Below are 17,462 nucleotides of genomic sequence, written 5' to 3'. Positions count from 1 at the left end.
ATTGGCCTCAAGGGTGGTTTTCCACAACCTCATCGAGTTCCCTATGAAGGCGCTTAGAGCTCCATTGATGTTGTACAACTCCAAGCATTCGATGATCCAAGTGTGTGGCATTGAGTCAGATGCTTTCTTGTATCAATCCAGCCAGTGCTCAGGTTGGTGTGTCGGGTTCAGTTCTTTCTACCAGGAGCTGATGTTTCGCACCTCTGGTATTTTTGCCGATGTCTTTCTGAGCTGTGCTCATGTATTGATCCATGTGCCCGCTTATCTTAGCCGCCATTATGCCCGACAGGAGCTTCCACGTTGTGGAGAGACAGGTTATTGGCCGATAGTTGGACGGGACTGTGCCCTTTGAGGGATCCCTCTGGATCAGGATTGTACGCCCTTCGGTTAGCCATTCAAGGTGAGTTCCGTCCCTTAGCAGTGTGTTTGGACTGCTAGGCGCTCGTGGAGTGAGGTGAGTTTCTTAAACCAGTATGAATGTATCGGGCCCAGTGCATGTATCATGTCAGGGCCCGTTGCTGTCCAGTTTTTCATGCCTGAGACTCTTTGCTGTATGTATGCCACAGTGATGGTAACTGGATTCTGCTCAGGGATCTGTGGTCCTCTCTCAGAGCCATCAGCTACTGTGCATCTCGGTTGTGGGATGCCTCTCTTTCCCATATGTCTTTCCAGTACTGTTCAGTTTCCAGCCTTGGTGGGTCTGCTCTGCTGTTATTACCCTGCTTTTGAGCATACACTTTCGCTGGTTAAGAACAACCTGTTTATTCGGTTTCATTCTTTCTCGTGTACCTCTTTAGGCGGCTGGCTAAGGCTTGGAGCCTTTGTTTGGCAGTTTCGAGGGCTTCAGGTTTGGGCATCTGGTTGTACCTCTTGGGTACTTGCTTTGGCATTGCACCTTTCATTGCAGACAGTTGGCTCACCCCTCACCAAGCTGTCGTGATCTTAGCCTCCAACCTCCTTTTCCATGGTGGGTATTTCATCTCATGGTTGCTCTTACGATAGCCGAGTGTCTCAAGGATCACTGCTGATGAGTTGTATATCAGCTCATTGGTTTCAGTGATGGTTGCCGTAGGGATAGCTGTCAATGCTGCATTCACGTCCTCTAGAAGACTTTCTGAGAGTACTTCACTGAGCCGCTGTAATGGGGTAATTATCTCTAGTTGTGATAGCAGTTGCCGCTTGTGGATGTTGGAGCACTGAACTACTAGTTGTTTGGTCGTTAATTTTCTCCTTGTTCCAGTAGCCCATTTGTCATCAAGGTGCCCTGTTCCCCAGCATCTGATGCAGACCTTGTGTGGCCGGGCGACGTCTGAGCCGGCATGTCATTCATTTTGTGTACTCGCATCATGGTATGAGGTAGGCAGTAGCGCGAAGGGTCTTGCCTAAGGACCCACACTGGCTGCTCATGTCCCAAGCGGGAATCGAACCGGGGGTCTACTGTGTGAAAGGGCTTTAAACGAGGTGGAATAGTTTTGATCTTTTTGACTTTTGATCTGCTTTTTGCCGCGCTCCTCTGGGCCGAGGTGAGAAGGAGCTGTGGACCTGATTAGAAGCTCCTCTGGAGGTGAGAAGGAGCTGTGGACCTGATCAGAAGCTCCTCTGGAGGTGAGAAGGAGCTGTGGACCTGATCAGAAGCTCCTCTGGAGGTGAGAAGGAGCTGTGGACCTGATCAGAAGCTCCTCTGGAGGTGAGAAGGAGCTGTGGACCTGATCAGAAGCTCCTCTGGAGGTGAGAAGGAGCTGTGGACCTGATCAGAAGCTCCTCTGGAGGTGAGAAGGAGCTGTGGACCTGATCAGAAGCTCCTCTGGAGGCGAGAAGGAGCTGTGGACCTGATCAGAAGCTCCTCTGTGCAGAAGATGCTGCTGCTGCAAGTTCAGACCATGAAACATACAATACTTTACTAGAATGTGTTCCATATTTCGATTTGGATCAGTTGGATGTTTGAAGTTATTAGAGCAGAATGGATTTATAAAGAAGTGCTGTGTAGATAAACATGACATTTCATAAATTTTCTTATCCAGAGTAAAAACATTACCCATTTAGGACATTTTTAGAACCCTTTTTTCAAAAATGTATCGGGATATGTATCGTATCGTGAGGGTCTTGGCAATACCCAGCTCTAGTGGAGGTAGTAAGCTACAACTGGCAACACCATGGCAGGGTGGGAAACAAAAGGAACCACTAATGTCAAAATGGTGGCCTTGTATTTATTCAAGTAATCCCATAAATGTAATGGGGAAATTTCATTGATGCTACCTGCGTTGCATCAATGAAATTTCCCCATGTGGGACAATAAAGGAATATCTTATTTTATCTTAATCAAATTTGTCCAAAAGTATTTGTTGGATTCGTTCCTCCTGCCACTGCACTCGGGTGTTGCAGTGTGGAGGTTAGTTCTTTTGACCATGTCTAATCTATCGTGTCTTTCGTCTATGTGAAGTACAGGAGCTCTGTGTATTTGTGCATGGCTAAAGGTAAAGCCAATAAACTCGTGGAACACAGTATTCACAGTACCCTTTGTGGAAGACATGCGTCTGGGACGCCACACGTTGCAGCCATTGCGGATCTTGCATAGGGTTTATGGAGGCGGTCCACGTTTAGTCCTGACTCTGGCACCAGCAGGAGGCCGCTCCATGTTTAGTCCTGACTCTGGCACCAGCAGGAGGCCGCTCCATGTTTAGTCCTGACTCTGGCACCAGCAGGAGGCCGGTCCATGTTTAGTCCTGACTCTTGGCACCAGCAGGAGGCCGGTCCATGTTAAGTCCTGACTCTGGCACCAGCAGGAGGCCGGTCCATGTTTAGTCCTGACTCTGGCACCAGCAGGAGGCCGGTCCATGTTTAGTCCTGACTCTGGCACCAGCAGGAGGCCGGTCCATGTTTAGTCCTGACTCTGGCACCAGCAGGAGGCCGCTCCATGTTTAGTCCTGATTCTGGCACCAGCAGGAGGGCGTTACAGTCTAATCTACTGGAGACAAACGCATGGATAAGTCTCTCCAAATGTTTGGCAATGTTTTTTAGATGTTAAAAAAGCTGCTGATGTTATTGATTTGATGCTATGAAAATTAGAAAAAGCAAAAAAAAAAAAAAAGGTTTTTGGAAAAAGTTGTGCGTCATATTTCTTCATCTCAGAGGCTCGGCATTTGACAGAAAGCTAAAACCACAGGATTGAATGCGCACTATGCATTTCATTTTCATGTTATTTATCATGACTAGAGTGTATTAGGGGTGAGAGGAACTATTGTTTTAAAATTTTGATGCTCAGAAAAACATTCTGAATTGTTGCAGATCTGTCAATAATCTAAATGACTGTGATTGAAGCTGTGGCTCCTCCTCGTTTTCCCAGTGTCTCTCCCTGTGTCCTGCCTTGCCTCCTCTCAGAGCAGCTACAGAAGCAGGGACACTGCCTTGTCCTTACAGCTGTCCAGAGTCACACAATCACCCCCGCGAATGTCCATCAGCTCAGGATGAGTCAGAGGCTTTATTTTGTTCACGTTGAGTTTTCTGGAAAAGGCATTCAAACATCGCAAGTCACATGCGCTAAATGTTGGGCTCATATTTACCTTAAATAAACATGTTGAAAATGATTTCTAGCATATTAGATGTGGTTTGTCCACATATAAGGTGCTGCAGTAAGAGGCCAGATTGAGTCTGATGGTGCAGAAGCACAGATGGAAATTTGGTACTGATAATTGGAAAATTATCGGAAATTGGAAAATCACAGATCCTCCACCAGAAAAGTACATAGTGCACCTTTAAAGGTGCCATAACATGCTTTTTTTCACGTTTCGTAGTCTATCCTAAGTGTATAATTGATAATAAGGGTTGTGCAACACCCTTAACATAATAGTAAAGAAATATCACCCAGACCTTGGACCCCCTCACCAACCCGGAAATGCAAACGGCTTGGTTTGATATTCGCCCCCACCCTTGTGAAGAGCGATCTGGCTCCCCCGCCCAACCCGTGACGTAGTGTGTCCCCTACAGCTGTCTGCTCCGCGCTGCGCCGCTCCGCGCGACTGAGAGAGAAACGATAGAACTACAGATCAACACTACTTTGAGACTAAATAAATCTGGTGTTTATTCTACAAATCTGGTGTTTATTCTGGTGTTTATTCTGTGTGCAGAACAGATATATATATGTCCATTGCGCTCTTATTTCCTGGTTTTTCGGTATTGGATAGAACTTCTCTCCGTTTATTTTCCCGGTTGCTGCATCAATTGCCTCATAAACCTTCACCATTGTGATAATAGTAAAGAGTGCGATATCATGAATTACGTTTTGGGCCTCTTTGAGCCGTGTTTCGTCGTAAATCGAAGCAGAAAAACTCCGGAATGTCCGGAATGCTTGTGGGGAGACAGCAGCGCTGAGCCGGGGGGAAGAGGGCGGGAGGCGGCAGGCGGGAGGGGAGGGTGAGGGGGGATTATGACGCAGTCTTGCACCCACCGCCCGTCAGTTTGGAGATTCGAGGAAAGGAGATAGTCTGTAATATAGCTAAACACTGCGGGAATCAATCAAAAAAACACTCTGGACATATATGAAGCACAAATAGCGATGTAAGAAGGTTAAAAGCTCTGAAAAGTCGATTTTGCATGTTATGAGACCTTTAATGTGTGTATATGCAGCTGTCCAACTACCTCCGTCAAATAATCGCAATTAAGTACAGGGATGGGGGTGGGGATAGGGGGTAGGGGAAAACAGGACTAATGATGAGGAATACCACAAGGTAAAAAATTCCTTAAGGTTGATTTTGCATAATATGACCCCTTTAAGAGATTCCTTGGATAAACCGTGTCTCTCTTGGCGTTACATTGGAGTGAGCGTACGTACCGATCATGCCGTTGACCGTCCCGAAGAGCACGGAGCCCTGGGTGGGGGTGGAGCTCTCGCCCAGGTTCTGCAGCACCAGTGAGCCGTGGCAGAACACATTCACAAACTCGCCCAGATGGAAGACTCCCACCTCCTGCAGGTGCTGACGCTCCTCGTCTGTGGTGGCCGCGCTGGAGACGAGCACAGAGGAGGAGGAGAATCATCATCATCATCATCATCATCATCATCATCATCATCATCATCATCATCATCATCATCATCATCATCATCATCATCATCATCATCATCATCACCACCTCCTAATCTTCATCATCCTCCTCCTCCCAATCATCCACCTCCTCCTCCCATCATCATCCTCAGCATCTTCCTCTTCCTCCTCCACATCTTACTCTTCCTCTTCCTCTGCCTCCTCCTCCTCCACATCCTCCTCATCCTCTGCCTCCTCCTCATCTTCCTCCTCCTCTTCTTCCTCCTCTTCCTCCTCCTCCGAGAGCGAGGACAGTGCATGTTTACGTCGTTTTGTTTGAGTTAATCCCTTTTTTCTCATATTTAAACGTGGCCCAAACGAGTACTTGGAGGTGGGAGATGTAGAGTCAGTCTGAGAGAATCCGATGGTTGTTTTGAAGGATCAGCGACAGTGCGAGCAGAGACAGCAGGAGCAAGTTTACACCGCACACAGACAACAAGCAGTGAGTCAGAGGGAAGAATCTCTTAGGAAAAGTCCACATCAGTGTTCTCACTGGGCTGAGGTTGGAGGATGGCGGGCTATAGGTGGCGCGCGAAAAAAGTACTTAAAAAATGTGCGCTCACGCCATAGATATGGAAAGCCATTATGATCACACGGCGCCACTTAGGAGCGGCGTATCATCTGTATCTTTTGGGCATGGCGGTGACCAGATGGAGTATGGCGGCCCGCCAATGCTAAAACCCCTCAGCGAGAACACTGATGTGTGCGAAACGTCATAAAAATCAGATCAGAAATGCGGTTACCGTGGCAGCCCTAAAGCATTTAGTTATTCTGCTTTAGCAAAACATAATTTTAGTAAACGATCAACACTGGTTATAAGATTCAGGAGGCGTATCGGATGAAGTTCCATGTATGGGGATTGGTATGGTATCGTGAGGTACTGGGCGACACCCAGCCCGAGGATGCGAGCCCGCGCTTCTGCTCGTGCAGGAGACGAGCAAATCACCCAAATACACCGGAATAGAATGATTCTTGATGTTTTCTGCAGTGCAACAGGATTTATCCTGTGGTGCATTCAAACAGAGCAAGCTCACAAAAGGATACAAAATATAGCTCAAGATGAAAAGTTTTTGTTGAAGATGAGTCCCTGATGATAAATGATTCATCTGTTGTGTATGAACTCTGGGCTTCCTCAGGAGTAAAGAGAGGAAATGAGACATCAGCATGGATAAACTGAACAGGCTGTTCTGGACCTGTGAAATGGCCATCACTGAACTCTTCTCTGTCTATATTAACACAACATCCAGATAATGACAGACAATACTTCAATTCAGCAGAATAATTTAAAACATGTCTTTAAACGTATAAATTGAGGTCAAGTTATCAAATGCTTAGGCAATTTACATCAAACACTGTTAGCCCTGAACATGTGTCATTCATCTTCATGTGCAATACTGTCACATCCATGTGCAATACTGTCACATCCATGTGCAATACTGTCACATTCATGTGCAATACTGTCACATCCATGTGCAATACTGTCACATTCATGTGCAATACTGTCACATTCATGTGCAATACTGTCACCTTCATGTGCAATACTGTCACCTTCATGAGCAATACTGTCACATTCATGTGCAATACTGTCACAGTCATGTGCAATACTGTCAGTCATGTGCAATACTGTCACCTTCATGTGCAATACTGTCACCTTCATGTGCAATACTGTCACCTTCATGTGCAATACTGTCACCTTCATGTGCAATACTGTCACATTCATGTGCAATACTGTCACATTCATGTGCAATACTGTCACATTCATGTGCAATACTGTTATACCCATGTGCAATACTGTCACATTCATGTGCAATACTGTCACATGCATGTGCAATACTGTCGCCTTCATGTGCAATACTGTCACCTTCATGTGCAATACTGTCACATTAATGTGCAATACTGTCACATTCATGTGCAATACTGTCACCTTCATGTGCAATACTGTCACCTTCATGTGCAATACTGTCACCTTCATGTGCAATACTTTCACATTCATGTGCAATACTGTCACAGTCATGTGCAATACTGTCACAGTCATGTGCAATACTGTCACTTTCATGTGCAATACTGTCACCTTCATGTGCAATACTGTCACCGTCATGTGCAATACTGTCACCGTCATGTGCAATACTGTCACCTTCATGTGCAATACTGTCACCTTCATGTGCAATACTGTCACATTCACGTGCAATAATGTCACATTCATGTGCACTAATGTCACATTCATGTGCAATACTGTCACATTCATGTGCAATACTGTCATATTCATGTGCAATACTGTCACATTCATGTGCAATACTGTCAGTCATGTGCAATACTGTCACATTCATGTGCAATACTGTCATATTCATGTGCAATACTGTCATATTCATGTGCAATACTGTCACATTCATGTGCAATACTGTCACATTCATGTGCAATACTGTCATATTCATGTGCAATACTGTCACATTCATGTGCAATACTGTCACATTCATGTGCAATGGTGTTTGGTGCAATATTCTCTGTCCATATAACAGCTGTAAATAAGTGTCACTACTGTTATTATATAGTATAAGAGCTTTTCTATAAGAGTGTTTTATATAATTTATCCGTTTATTATTTACTTCTGTACCTACTTTGTGTTGCAATATTGAAATTTCCCCACAAATAAAGGCTTTTCAGAAATATAAATTTGCACTTATTTGAAAGTTAATATCACTTTAATATATCACTTTCTTTTTGTAGAATTATCCACTATAAATTACATTTTAGCACATCTTCAAAACAACATTATATATGATTTACCTTTCGATATAAAAGCCCACCTCTATCTGGAGAACAGCAAAAAGAGTCTGTCCTTATTGCACAAAGGATTACTAGTATTAGTTCTACACATTATGTAACTACTACGTGCCATGGAACTGTTAAAAGAAACCTAAGCTGATCATTGACAATATTGAGAAAATGTTCTTAACAATTCCTTCATTCCACAGGGGGGTCCAAAGAGCAGTACATAATACATAAGGTATAAGCTAAGGTCAGTCTAAGGTTGGAAACAAATTGCAAAGCATTTCATTCTCGCTGTAATATCAAGTCCTCTGCAGAGAAACAATTACCCGTGGGCTGTTCTTATGTAAATACCTTCTAACCCTGAAAGGCCTCTACAATGAAGGCTCCGAAATGCATTGGATTTGTATAGGTTTTTATAAGATAAGCAGAGAAAACGTCAATGCTTCACCTTTTCTGGAGGGTTTATGCTCCTGGACAAGTTACAGAGATGCACCGTGAATGGAATCATGGTAATTTCCTGAGGAGCAGACAACAACTGCACCAAGAGAAGCCTGGAGTGGGACAATGGCGATCGATGAGGCCAAAGAAAACATGAGAGACGGGGATTTGAGTGGCGCAGCCAAAAGGTCACAGGATGATAGAGAGCTAATGATAAAAAGAGGAGGACGAGTGGAGAGCCACTACAAAAGTAAAGGTCGCAGGCATCGAGTGGTCCCGCCTGACGTATGGGTCTCGTGATGGAGCGAGGCGTTGTCACGACACTGCTCGGCCCTCGCCACATCGGTCTTCCTTTGCTCAGTGCACACTTGTCATACTCTGTGCCCGGATCACTGGAGCTGCTCACTGCAAACAGACTTGTGGAGTAAAACGTCGTTCTTAAGGCTGCGTTATGGGACGAGCAGGAAGGTGCTTCCACTGATCCATCAAAGAACAGATGAACTATACTTTTGGGTGCTTAATGATTGTTTTTCTCATTGTGAATGGTAATGAGTAGAATTCACTTTTTTGACTAATTAAAGATGCAAACATTGGGCTGCAACGTCAGCCACATATAAGTTTCCTCCTGCAGGGTCAGTTTAACACAGAAGCATATGGAAGATCGAAAATGAAGACATATGTGTTGCGAAATGCGTTATTTGTCTCTCGCGAACGATTCTACACGACGCTTTTTGAAAAATAAAATAATTGTGCAGAGTAACACGTCCAGTAATGTATGTACAAGTCAAATCAGAAGTACTCAAAACAACACTGAGGCTGCGTTCACACAAAGGCTAATCCTGGAACTAAACCTGGACTAGACCAGGACTAAACCTGGACTAGACCAGGACTAAACCTGGACTAGAACAGGACTAAACCTGGACTAGAACAGGACTAAACCTGGACTAGAACAGGACTAAACCTGGACTGGAACAGGACTAAACCTGGACTGGACCAGGACTAAACCTGGACTAGAACAGGACTAAACCTGGACTAGAACAGGACTAAACCTGGACTAGAACAGGACTAAACCTGGACTAGAACAGGACTAAACCTGGACTAGAACAGGACTAAACCTGGACTAGAACAGGACTAAACCTGGACTGGACCAGGACTAAACCTGGACTAGAACAGGACTAAACCTGGACTGGACCAGGACTAAACCTGGACTAGAACAGGACTAAACCTGGACTGGAACAGGACTAAACCTGGACTGGACCAGGACTAAACCTGGACTAGAACAGGACTAAACCTGGACTAGAACAGGACTAAACCTGGACTAGAACAGGACTAAACCTGGACTGGACCAGGACTAAACCTGGACTAGAACAGGACTAAACCTGGACTGGAACAGGACTAAACCTGGACTGGACCAGGACTAAACCTGGACTAGAACAGGACTAAACCTGGACTAGAACAGGACTAAACGATGTATGAGGTATGAACGCAGCTTTCTCTTCAGCGCACAAATAAAACTTGGTGGATGCAGGTGCTTTTGCCGTGCGGTGCTTATTGTCTGGTGTTGAAGAACAGACCCACTGCTGTTTTTAAGAATGGATTTACTGATTTGGGCTAATTCTGATGCTTTAGTAAACTTGTTCTTTATGCTATAGTTCTCTGAATAACTGTTCATATGTTACATTAACATACCAGACACTTATCACAGTTCTGTCTGTGTGTCATGTAGCTGAAGGTGTTAGCGTTAGCATACGTACACCGCGTCATGTAGCTGAAGGTGTTAGCGTTAGCATACGTACACCGCGTCATGTAGCTGAAGGTGTTAGCGTTAGCATACGTACACCGCGTCATGTAGCTGAAGGTGTTAGCGTTAGCATACGTACACCGCGTCATGTAGCTGAAGGTGTTAGCGTTAGCATACGTACACCGCGTCATGTAGCTGAAGGTGTTAGCGTTAGCATACGTACACCTATTCACCCTGTTGTTTAATAATTGTTTTAAACTGCATTTGAATGAAATGTCAGTTCTTGGTCCTGGATTTTAGCAAATAAATGCCCCCAAAAAATGCGACTTATACTCCAGTGCGACGTATGCCGTATTTTCTGCACTATAAGGCGCACTTAAAAGCCTTTATCGTCCTCAAAAACCGTCCGGAGTATAATGTAAACTACATTATACTCAGGCACAAGATGGCTCCTGCCAAGAGACCATGGATCTATTATATTATCGCAAGAGACACGCTTACGCAGACTTTAAACTCTGGACTAAAGTATCAGTCAGCTGTGGTCAGAGCTTTCACAGGGCTGAATCATGACTCGAGCATCCAGCCCAACGTGTTAAACTCGGACAGGATTTTTGGAGGAGGAATGAACTGAAAGAGTGAGTGTAACGTGTTGTATTTTACATTTTATAACTGAGCAAGTCTGAGAGTTGTTGTGAAAACAGTAACGTGTCTTTTAGCTGAATCGGACTGTGTTTCTTCACGTGTTAGAACCGAACGAGGCTGAAATACGCTCATTAACATTTGAACAATGTTGATCTGAATAAAGTTCAACTGACTGACTTATTGTCCGTATTGTTTAGCTTGATGCGCTTTATAGTCCGGGTCGCTTTATGTATGGACAAGTACCCATAGTAGACCATCAGTTGATGGAGCCTTTTCTATTATGAATTTTTTGGCTGGAGCGACTTACAGAAAAATACAGCGGAAAATACAGAATATTATCTGCTCCAAGCACAGAAACGTTTGTTTTTGATCTACTCTGAATTAAAGGACATTTTGTGAACAACATTAAGTAGCCAAACACTCTCCACATCTAATAATAAAGTATATTTATTTTTGTCAAGGAAGTATGCTCTGAAAAGCAGCGCTCTGATTGGCTCTCTGAAGCTGGTTAAACGGCTTCACTTTATTGTGGTCATGTTTACTAAAAATCACAAATCCATCTTCTTCCGCTCATTCGGGGCCTGGGAGCAGCAGTCTAAGCAGGGGCTCCCAGACTTCCCTCCCCCAGACACTTCCTCTGGGGGTCCCGAGGTGTTCCAAGGCCGGCCGAGCGACATAGTCCCTCAAATCTCATATTCACCATCAAAACAACCCTGTGTTGTTCTGTTACTGTCGCACAGTTTCATTGAGCTACTTATTTATCACAAAGATTATACTAGTTTAAACAAATAAGATTTACTTCTGTATTTTGAAAGTGTTCAGACAACTCAATATTCTAAATAGTCTCCAACACCACACTGCAAAATCATATATTTACCCTTTTTAAACAACTACAAAATGATCGTATCATATTTACTGTAATTATGGGCTATAATTAAAAGATAACTCATCAATAACTATGTGTATTTTGGATATTTCTTTCCTCTTGTGTCTTGACACATTCTTCACGCGGCTGCGGCTGACCATTAGTTTAGTGGTCAAATTATATCTATTGAACATTGACTATTCCAAAATACATTTTAAACAGAATAAAGGTTGAAATATGATGACTGAAGGCTTCAAGATGGAGAATATTTACAAATGATAGTTGAAAACCACAGAGTGCAGTCATTTTTGACATTTTGATTCAATAATGTCAATGTATTATGTATGTTATAAATTGCCTCTTGTAGAGTTTGCAACGTCTAGATCAGAAATGATCAAATATGTCTTTATAGTCAACTAGTCACAACTAGTCAAGTCATTGTTGAGTCCCAGAGTGAATCTAATGAAAATCCATATGACGACCGCCCTCGCCGGCCCCTCGTTGGCCCCTCACCGCTCCCCGGCCCCTCACCGGCCCCTCACCTGTCCTTCTGGCACACAAACAGGTTGAAGGCGTTCTCTGCTCCGAGGAAGTTGTCGTCGTCCAGGATTTCCACGGCGCTCATCCAGTTTGGATTGAAGTCGCGGGCAATCTGAACAAACCACAAAGATGCCAAACATTTAGATCAACACATTTACTGCGCTCGAGCTGTGCCAGTTTAACACATGGCTTCTTCCAGTCTTGGTTTCAATCCCAAATTGTCCCATAATTTGGTTCTGACGGCCAGAGAGGAAAGATTGGCCGGTTGTTGTTGGTTTGTTGGCCGCTGCAGAGCCACATTTTAGATTTGGAGCAGCAGACGCTTGATAAGCAAAGACCACCAATTCTAATTATTTCCCCCACATTTTATGACCACTAACATCATAACATCATGAGTGAATTCCTCGTATTCTGTGTATCCAAGCAAGGCCGTTTGTGCTGGGCAGCGGGCCGGTGCGACACGTGGGCCGAGGCGGCGGGCCGAGAGCTGCTTTCATTAGTCAAATATAAAGGTCGACCAAATATTAGAGCGTGTCCTTTTTCTGGACAGGCAGTGTACATTTCTGAGTAATCCACTCCATATTTCTGCACCTTTTTGCAAAATTCACTTTTATCTCATCAATTTTCAGGCAAACGTCGCGGCCATGAACCAATAGAAAAGTGTTTGTTCGGGGGCCGCATGTTTGACACCGCTGGGTTTTACCATCATGTGGATTACTGGTAGCACAAGAGCACTCGAACTTTTATAACACAGTAGTGTAGTAGAGAGAATAAAGAGTTACTTTAAAAGTAACTCTACCCAACACTGATTATGACCGAGAACCAATCAGAGAGCAGCAGAGTAAATGCGTGAACGTGGTGAACAAAGCTGTCATCTTCTGCACCGCACGCTCTTCACATTCATTCTGCCTGCAACACGATACATCCACACCAGAGCGGGCAATGATTCAAAATACAAGCGCTGTTCTTTTGTCAATTCTTTAAGCATTTTTTCTATAAAGTGTATTTGAAAGTTGGCCGAACAAAGTTAAATGTTTAATTTTTAAGCAGTTAAAAAGAAAAGGCTTCACATAAAAAGTGAGCTTTCTTTTCCCCCCACAAATACTTTTAGAGTATAAACCAGGCCGACACTGAGCGTGTGCAGCTCCGCGCCGAGCGTGTGCAGGGCCGCGCGTGTGCAGCGTCGCGCGTGTGCAGCGCCGCGCGTGTGCAGCGCCGCGCGTGTGCAGCGCCGAGCGTGTGCAGCACCGAGCGTGCGCAGCTCCGAGCGTGCGCAGCGCCGAGCGTGCGCAGCTCAGAGCGTGCGCAGCTCCGAGCGTGCGCAGCTCTGAGCTGGGTTTCTCCCAATTTTGAATTTCAAAAAGTACAGCATCAGGATAATATTCTTTTGGCTCGATTGTTAATTTCTTGCTACGATAAATTCAGCACTGGACAGTTCCATTTAAGGACTGGAGCATTTACGCCTTGAACATGAAAAATGTTAATGTTTCAACTGAGAAAAAACATTCACTGCAAAATTCTGTTAGTTTTCATGGTTAAAATATGTCATGAGAAATGTTCTAGTATTTAAAATGCTAAATCAGACAAAACAAATGAGGCTTTTGGAGCATCAAACGCCGCATCATTCACAAATGTTCAAGTACAAATCTGCTGCTCAGAACGATGACATATGACGACACAAAAGTGAGTCAAACGGCAGAGATCCGTCTTTCTATTCTAATAGAATGTGATTTTAGATCTGTTAGAACGCTTTTGTTCTATTGAATTTGAAGGTAAAGGATTCGGAAAAAGAAAGTGTTTTGTGTGGTTCCCAAAACATATGACACCGGCCCAAAAATGTTTTAATGTTTAACTGTTTTATGGTCAACAAGATAAAGCATCAAGTTATAAATAAAAATAGAAATAAAGGATGAATACAAATCTCCCAGTCGTGCTTTTAAAAGGTTTAAAAATAGGCGTTGGTGTCATGGTGACATTCAAATGTCTGGGCTACAATAGCAGTGCTGCCAGATTTATCACAATCAAATCACATTTTAGACGCAAATCACAGGCTGCAATTGTTTTTGCAATTTCCTCCACAAAAACGTTTTATTCTGCTAACCCTATAGATCTGTGCAAATACCTTCTGTAGTACTTCGTTTGTCAGTTCATAGTTCAGGCTTTTTGTCACTTTTCCTGGACAAATTGAAAATGTGAACTTTGAGCAGAATCAAACCACAAACACAATTGCATTTCCAAAATGTGAGAAAGATCGGTATTGGATATTGTTGCCCAGTCGTTGGACTCGGTAGAACGATGATGTCGTGGCTCATCTGTATGATTTGATGTATAGATCTCCAGTCGGGCCCTTGGCTCTCACACTCAAATATGTGGCTCCTATAAAAAGGTCTGGACACCACTGACCTATACAAAGCCTAAATGTAACTCAAATATAAAAGAGCCTTTATTAAGCCCATTACCGTATTTTCTGGACTATAAGTCGCATCTTTTTTCATAGTTTTGGCCAGGGTGGGATATTACATATTACCATAATACTTATATTTATACTTATATACTTATACTCCGGAGCGACTTATGTGATATTATTTGTTATTTTCACCTTTCATACTCCAGTGCAACTTATGTTTTTTTTTCTTCTCTATTGCATTTTTTGGCTGGTGCGACTTGTAGTCCGGAAAATAGGGTAAAAACAAATGCAATTGACATATTATTATTTACAATATAAATAATTTTTTTGTCACCAAAGTGGGAATAATGACATTAAAAGTTTATTATTTTAAGAATCGTAACAAAATAAGACCACTGTGTGCTGTCTGCAGTGTTTTATTCTCCGCTATGCAGGAAGTGCCCGTTATCATGCTAGTTGTTGGTTTTACCGTGACGGCAAAACTCGCTCTGGGCTCTGAAAGTTGTGAAGAGTTTAAAGGTTTAAATTTTTAAAGTGGACATTTTATATATTACTGTGGCTTTAATAAGCTTTTATCTGTATCTTTGTATGGAACGTGTCCAAAGCCCGCTCAGGGGCTTTATGGAAGCAGTAAATCCAACATCCACACATACTTTCACTGAATGAATGTGAGAGAAGGCCAAACTACAGAGGCTTGAAATGCATAACAACTGAAACAACATTGGAAAGAAAAAGAAGTCTTTGAGAGGGAGAAGCGCTAACAACAGTTACATGGCCTTGAAAACAAAATACAACACTTCCCTCTGCAGTGTTCTGTTCATCCTCTGCAGTGTTCTGTTCATCCTCTGCAGTGTTCTGTTCATCCTCTGCAGTGTTCTGTTCATCCTCTGCAGTGTTCTGTTCATCCTCTGCAGTGTTCTGTTCATCCTCTGCAGTGTTCTGTTCATCCTCTGCAGTGTTCTGTTCATCCTCTGCAGTGTTCTGTTCATCCTCTGCAGTGTTCTGTTCATCCTCTGCAGTGTTCTGTTCATCCTCTGCGATACAAATCCAACCTTGCCTTGTTAAGACTTGATTTAATAATGTGTCAGTTCTTTTGTCTCATTGGTGCATGTTTGAGAAATACTGCAATGAATCTCCAATGATCAATACATCAGTGCATATATTGGCATCTTTCTTAAAGTGGGGCTTGTACGTTATTGCAAGCTTAAACCTGCAGTGACCGGGACCTCCAGCTTCAACAAAGGTCGGATTTTGTGGCAATTTTGCTCTTTTTTTAAGGACATTTGCTTTTTTTGAGTTCAAAATCTTTCAAATTTCTAAAAAACTGGTTACAATATTTAGCTTTGGCTCACTCTGCTTCCCTCTAACAGTTCTCACTTGGATTGGTACATCTGGGCCGCTCGGGGGAAAAGGGGAAACTTGAGCTAACGGCCCTTTGACTTGAATGGAGCACCACCTCGCTCCTGGGGCACCATCTCGCTCCCTGGGGCACCATCTCGCTCCCTGGGGCACCATCTCGCTCCCTGGGGCACCATCTCGCTCCCTGGGGCACCATCCTCTCGCTCCCTGGGGCACCATCCTCTCGCTCCCTGGGGCATCATCTTCTCGCTCCCTGGGGCATCATCCTCTCGCTCCCTGGGGCACCATCTTGCTCCCTGGGGCACCATCCTCTCGCTCCCTGGGGCATCATCCTCTCGCTCCCTGGGGCATCATCCTCTCGCTCCCTGGGGCACCATCTCGCTCCCTGGGGTACCATCCTCTCGCTCCCTGGGGCACCATCTTGCTCCCTGGGGCACCATCTCGCTCCCTGGGGCACCACCCTCTCGCTCCCTGGGGCATCATCCTCTCGCTCCCTGGGGCACCATCCTCTCGCTCCCTGGGGCATCATCCTCTCGCTCCCTGGGGCACCATCTCGCTCCCTGGGGCACCATCCTCTCGCTCCCTGGGGCATCATCCTCTCGCTCCCTGGGGCACCATCCTCTCGCTCCCTGGGGCACCATCTCGCTCCCTGGAGCACCATCCTCTCGCTCCCTGGGGCACCATCCTCTCGCTCCCTGGGGCACCATCTCCCTCCCTGGGGCACCATCCTCTCGCTCCCTGGGGCACCATCCTCTCGCTCCCTGGGGCATCATCCTCTCGCTCCCTGGGGCACCATCCTCTCGCTCCCTGGGGCACCATCTTGCTCCCTGGGGCACCATCTCGCTCCCTGGGGCACCATCCTCTCGCTCCCTGGGGCATCATCCTCTCGCTCCCTGGGGCACCATCTCGCTCCCTGGGGCACCATCCTCTCGCTCCCTGGGGCACCATCTCGCTCCCTGGGGTACCATCCTCTCGCTCCCTGGGGCACCATCCTGCTCCCTGGGGCACCATCTCGCTCCCTGGGGCACCACCCTCTCGCTCCCTGGGGCATCATCCTCTCGCTCCCTGGGGCACCATTCTCTCGCTCCCTGGGGCATCATCCTCTCGCTCCCTGGGGCACCATCTCGCTCCCTGGGGCACCATCCTCTCGCTCCCTGGGGCATCATCCTCTCGCTCCCTGGGGCACCATCCTCTCGCTCCCTGGGGCACCATCTCGCTCCCTGGGGCACCATCCTCTCGCTCCCTGGGGCATCATCCTCTCGCTCCCTGGGGCATCATCCTCTCGCTCCCTGGGGCACCATCTCCCTCCCTGGGGCACCATCCTCTCGCTCCCTGGGGCACCATCCTCTCGCTCCCTGGGGCATCATCCTCTCGCTCCCTGGGGCACCATCCTCTCGCTCCCTGGGGCACCATCTTGCTCCCTGGGGCACCATCTCGCTCCCTGGGGCACCATCCTCTCGCTCCCTGGGGCATCATCCTCTCGCTCCCTGGGGCACCATCTCGCTCCCTGGGGCACCATCCTCTCGCTCCCTGGGGCACCATCTCGCTCCCTGGGGCACCATCCTCTCGCTCCCTGGGGCATCATCCTCTCGCTCCCTGGGGCACCATCTCTCTCCCTGGGGCACC

General features: G+C 45.7%; 1 protein-coding gene across 1 annotated transcript in view; it reads right to left on the bottom strand.

Moving 5' to 3' along the window:
- The window catches only part of ddb1 (damage-specific DNA binding protein 1), a 131,878-nt gene that overhangs the window by 14,647 nt on the left and 99,769 nt on the right, over window positions 1-17,462 (bottom strand). The window contains exons 23-24 of the mRNA XM_072465912.1: window positions 12,073-12,182; window positions 4,829-4,998 (exon numbers count right to left, since the gene is read on the bottom strand). Coding sequence (XP_072322013.1) covers window positions 4,829-4,998; window positions 12,073-12,182 — 280 coding nt within the window. The remainder of the gene's footprint in view (window positions 1-4,828; window positions 4,999-12,072; window positions 12,183-17,462) is intronic.

The sequence above is a fragment of the Eucyclogobius newberryi genome, unplaced genomic scaffold (genome assembly GCF_026437365.1).
Source record: "Eucyclogobius newberryi isolate DKJ021-1_F unplaced genomic scaffold, fEucNew1.0.hap1 SCAF_5, whole genome shotgun sequence".
In the NCBI taxonomy this organism is placed as follows: Eukaryota; Metazoa; Chordata; class Actinopteri; order Gobiiformes; family Gobiidae; genus Eucyclogobius; species Eucyclogobius newberryi.
The sequence above is the reverse complement of the archived record's forward strand: the minus strand, read 5'-3'. Positions and strand labels throughout refer to the sequence as shown.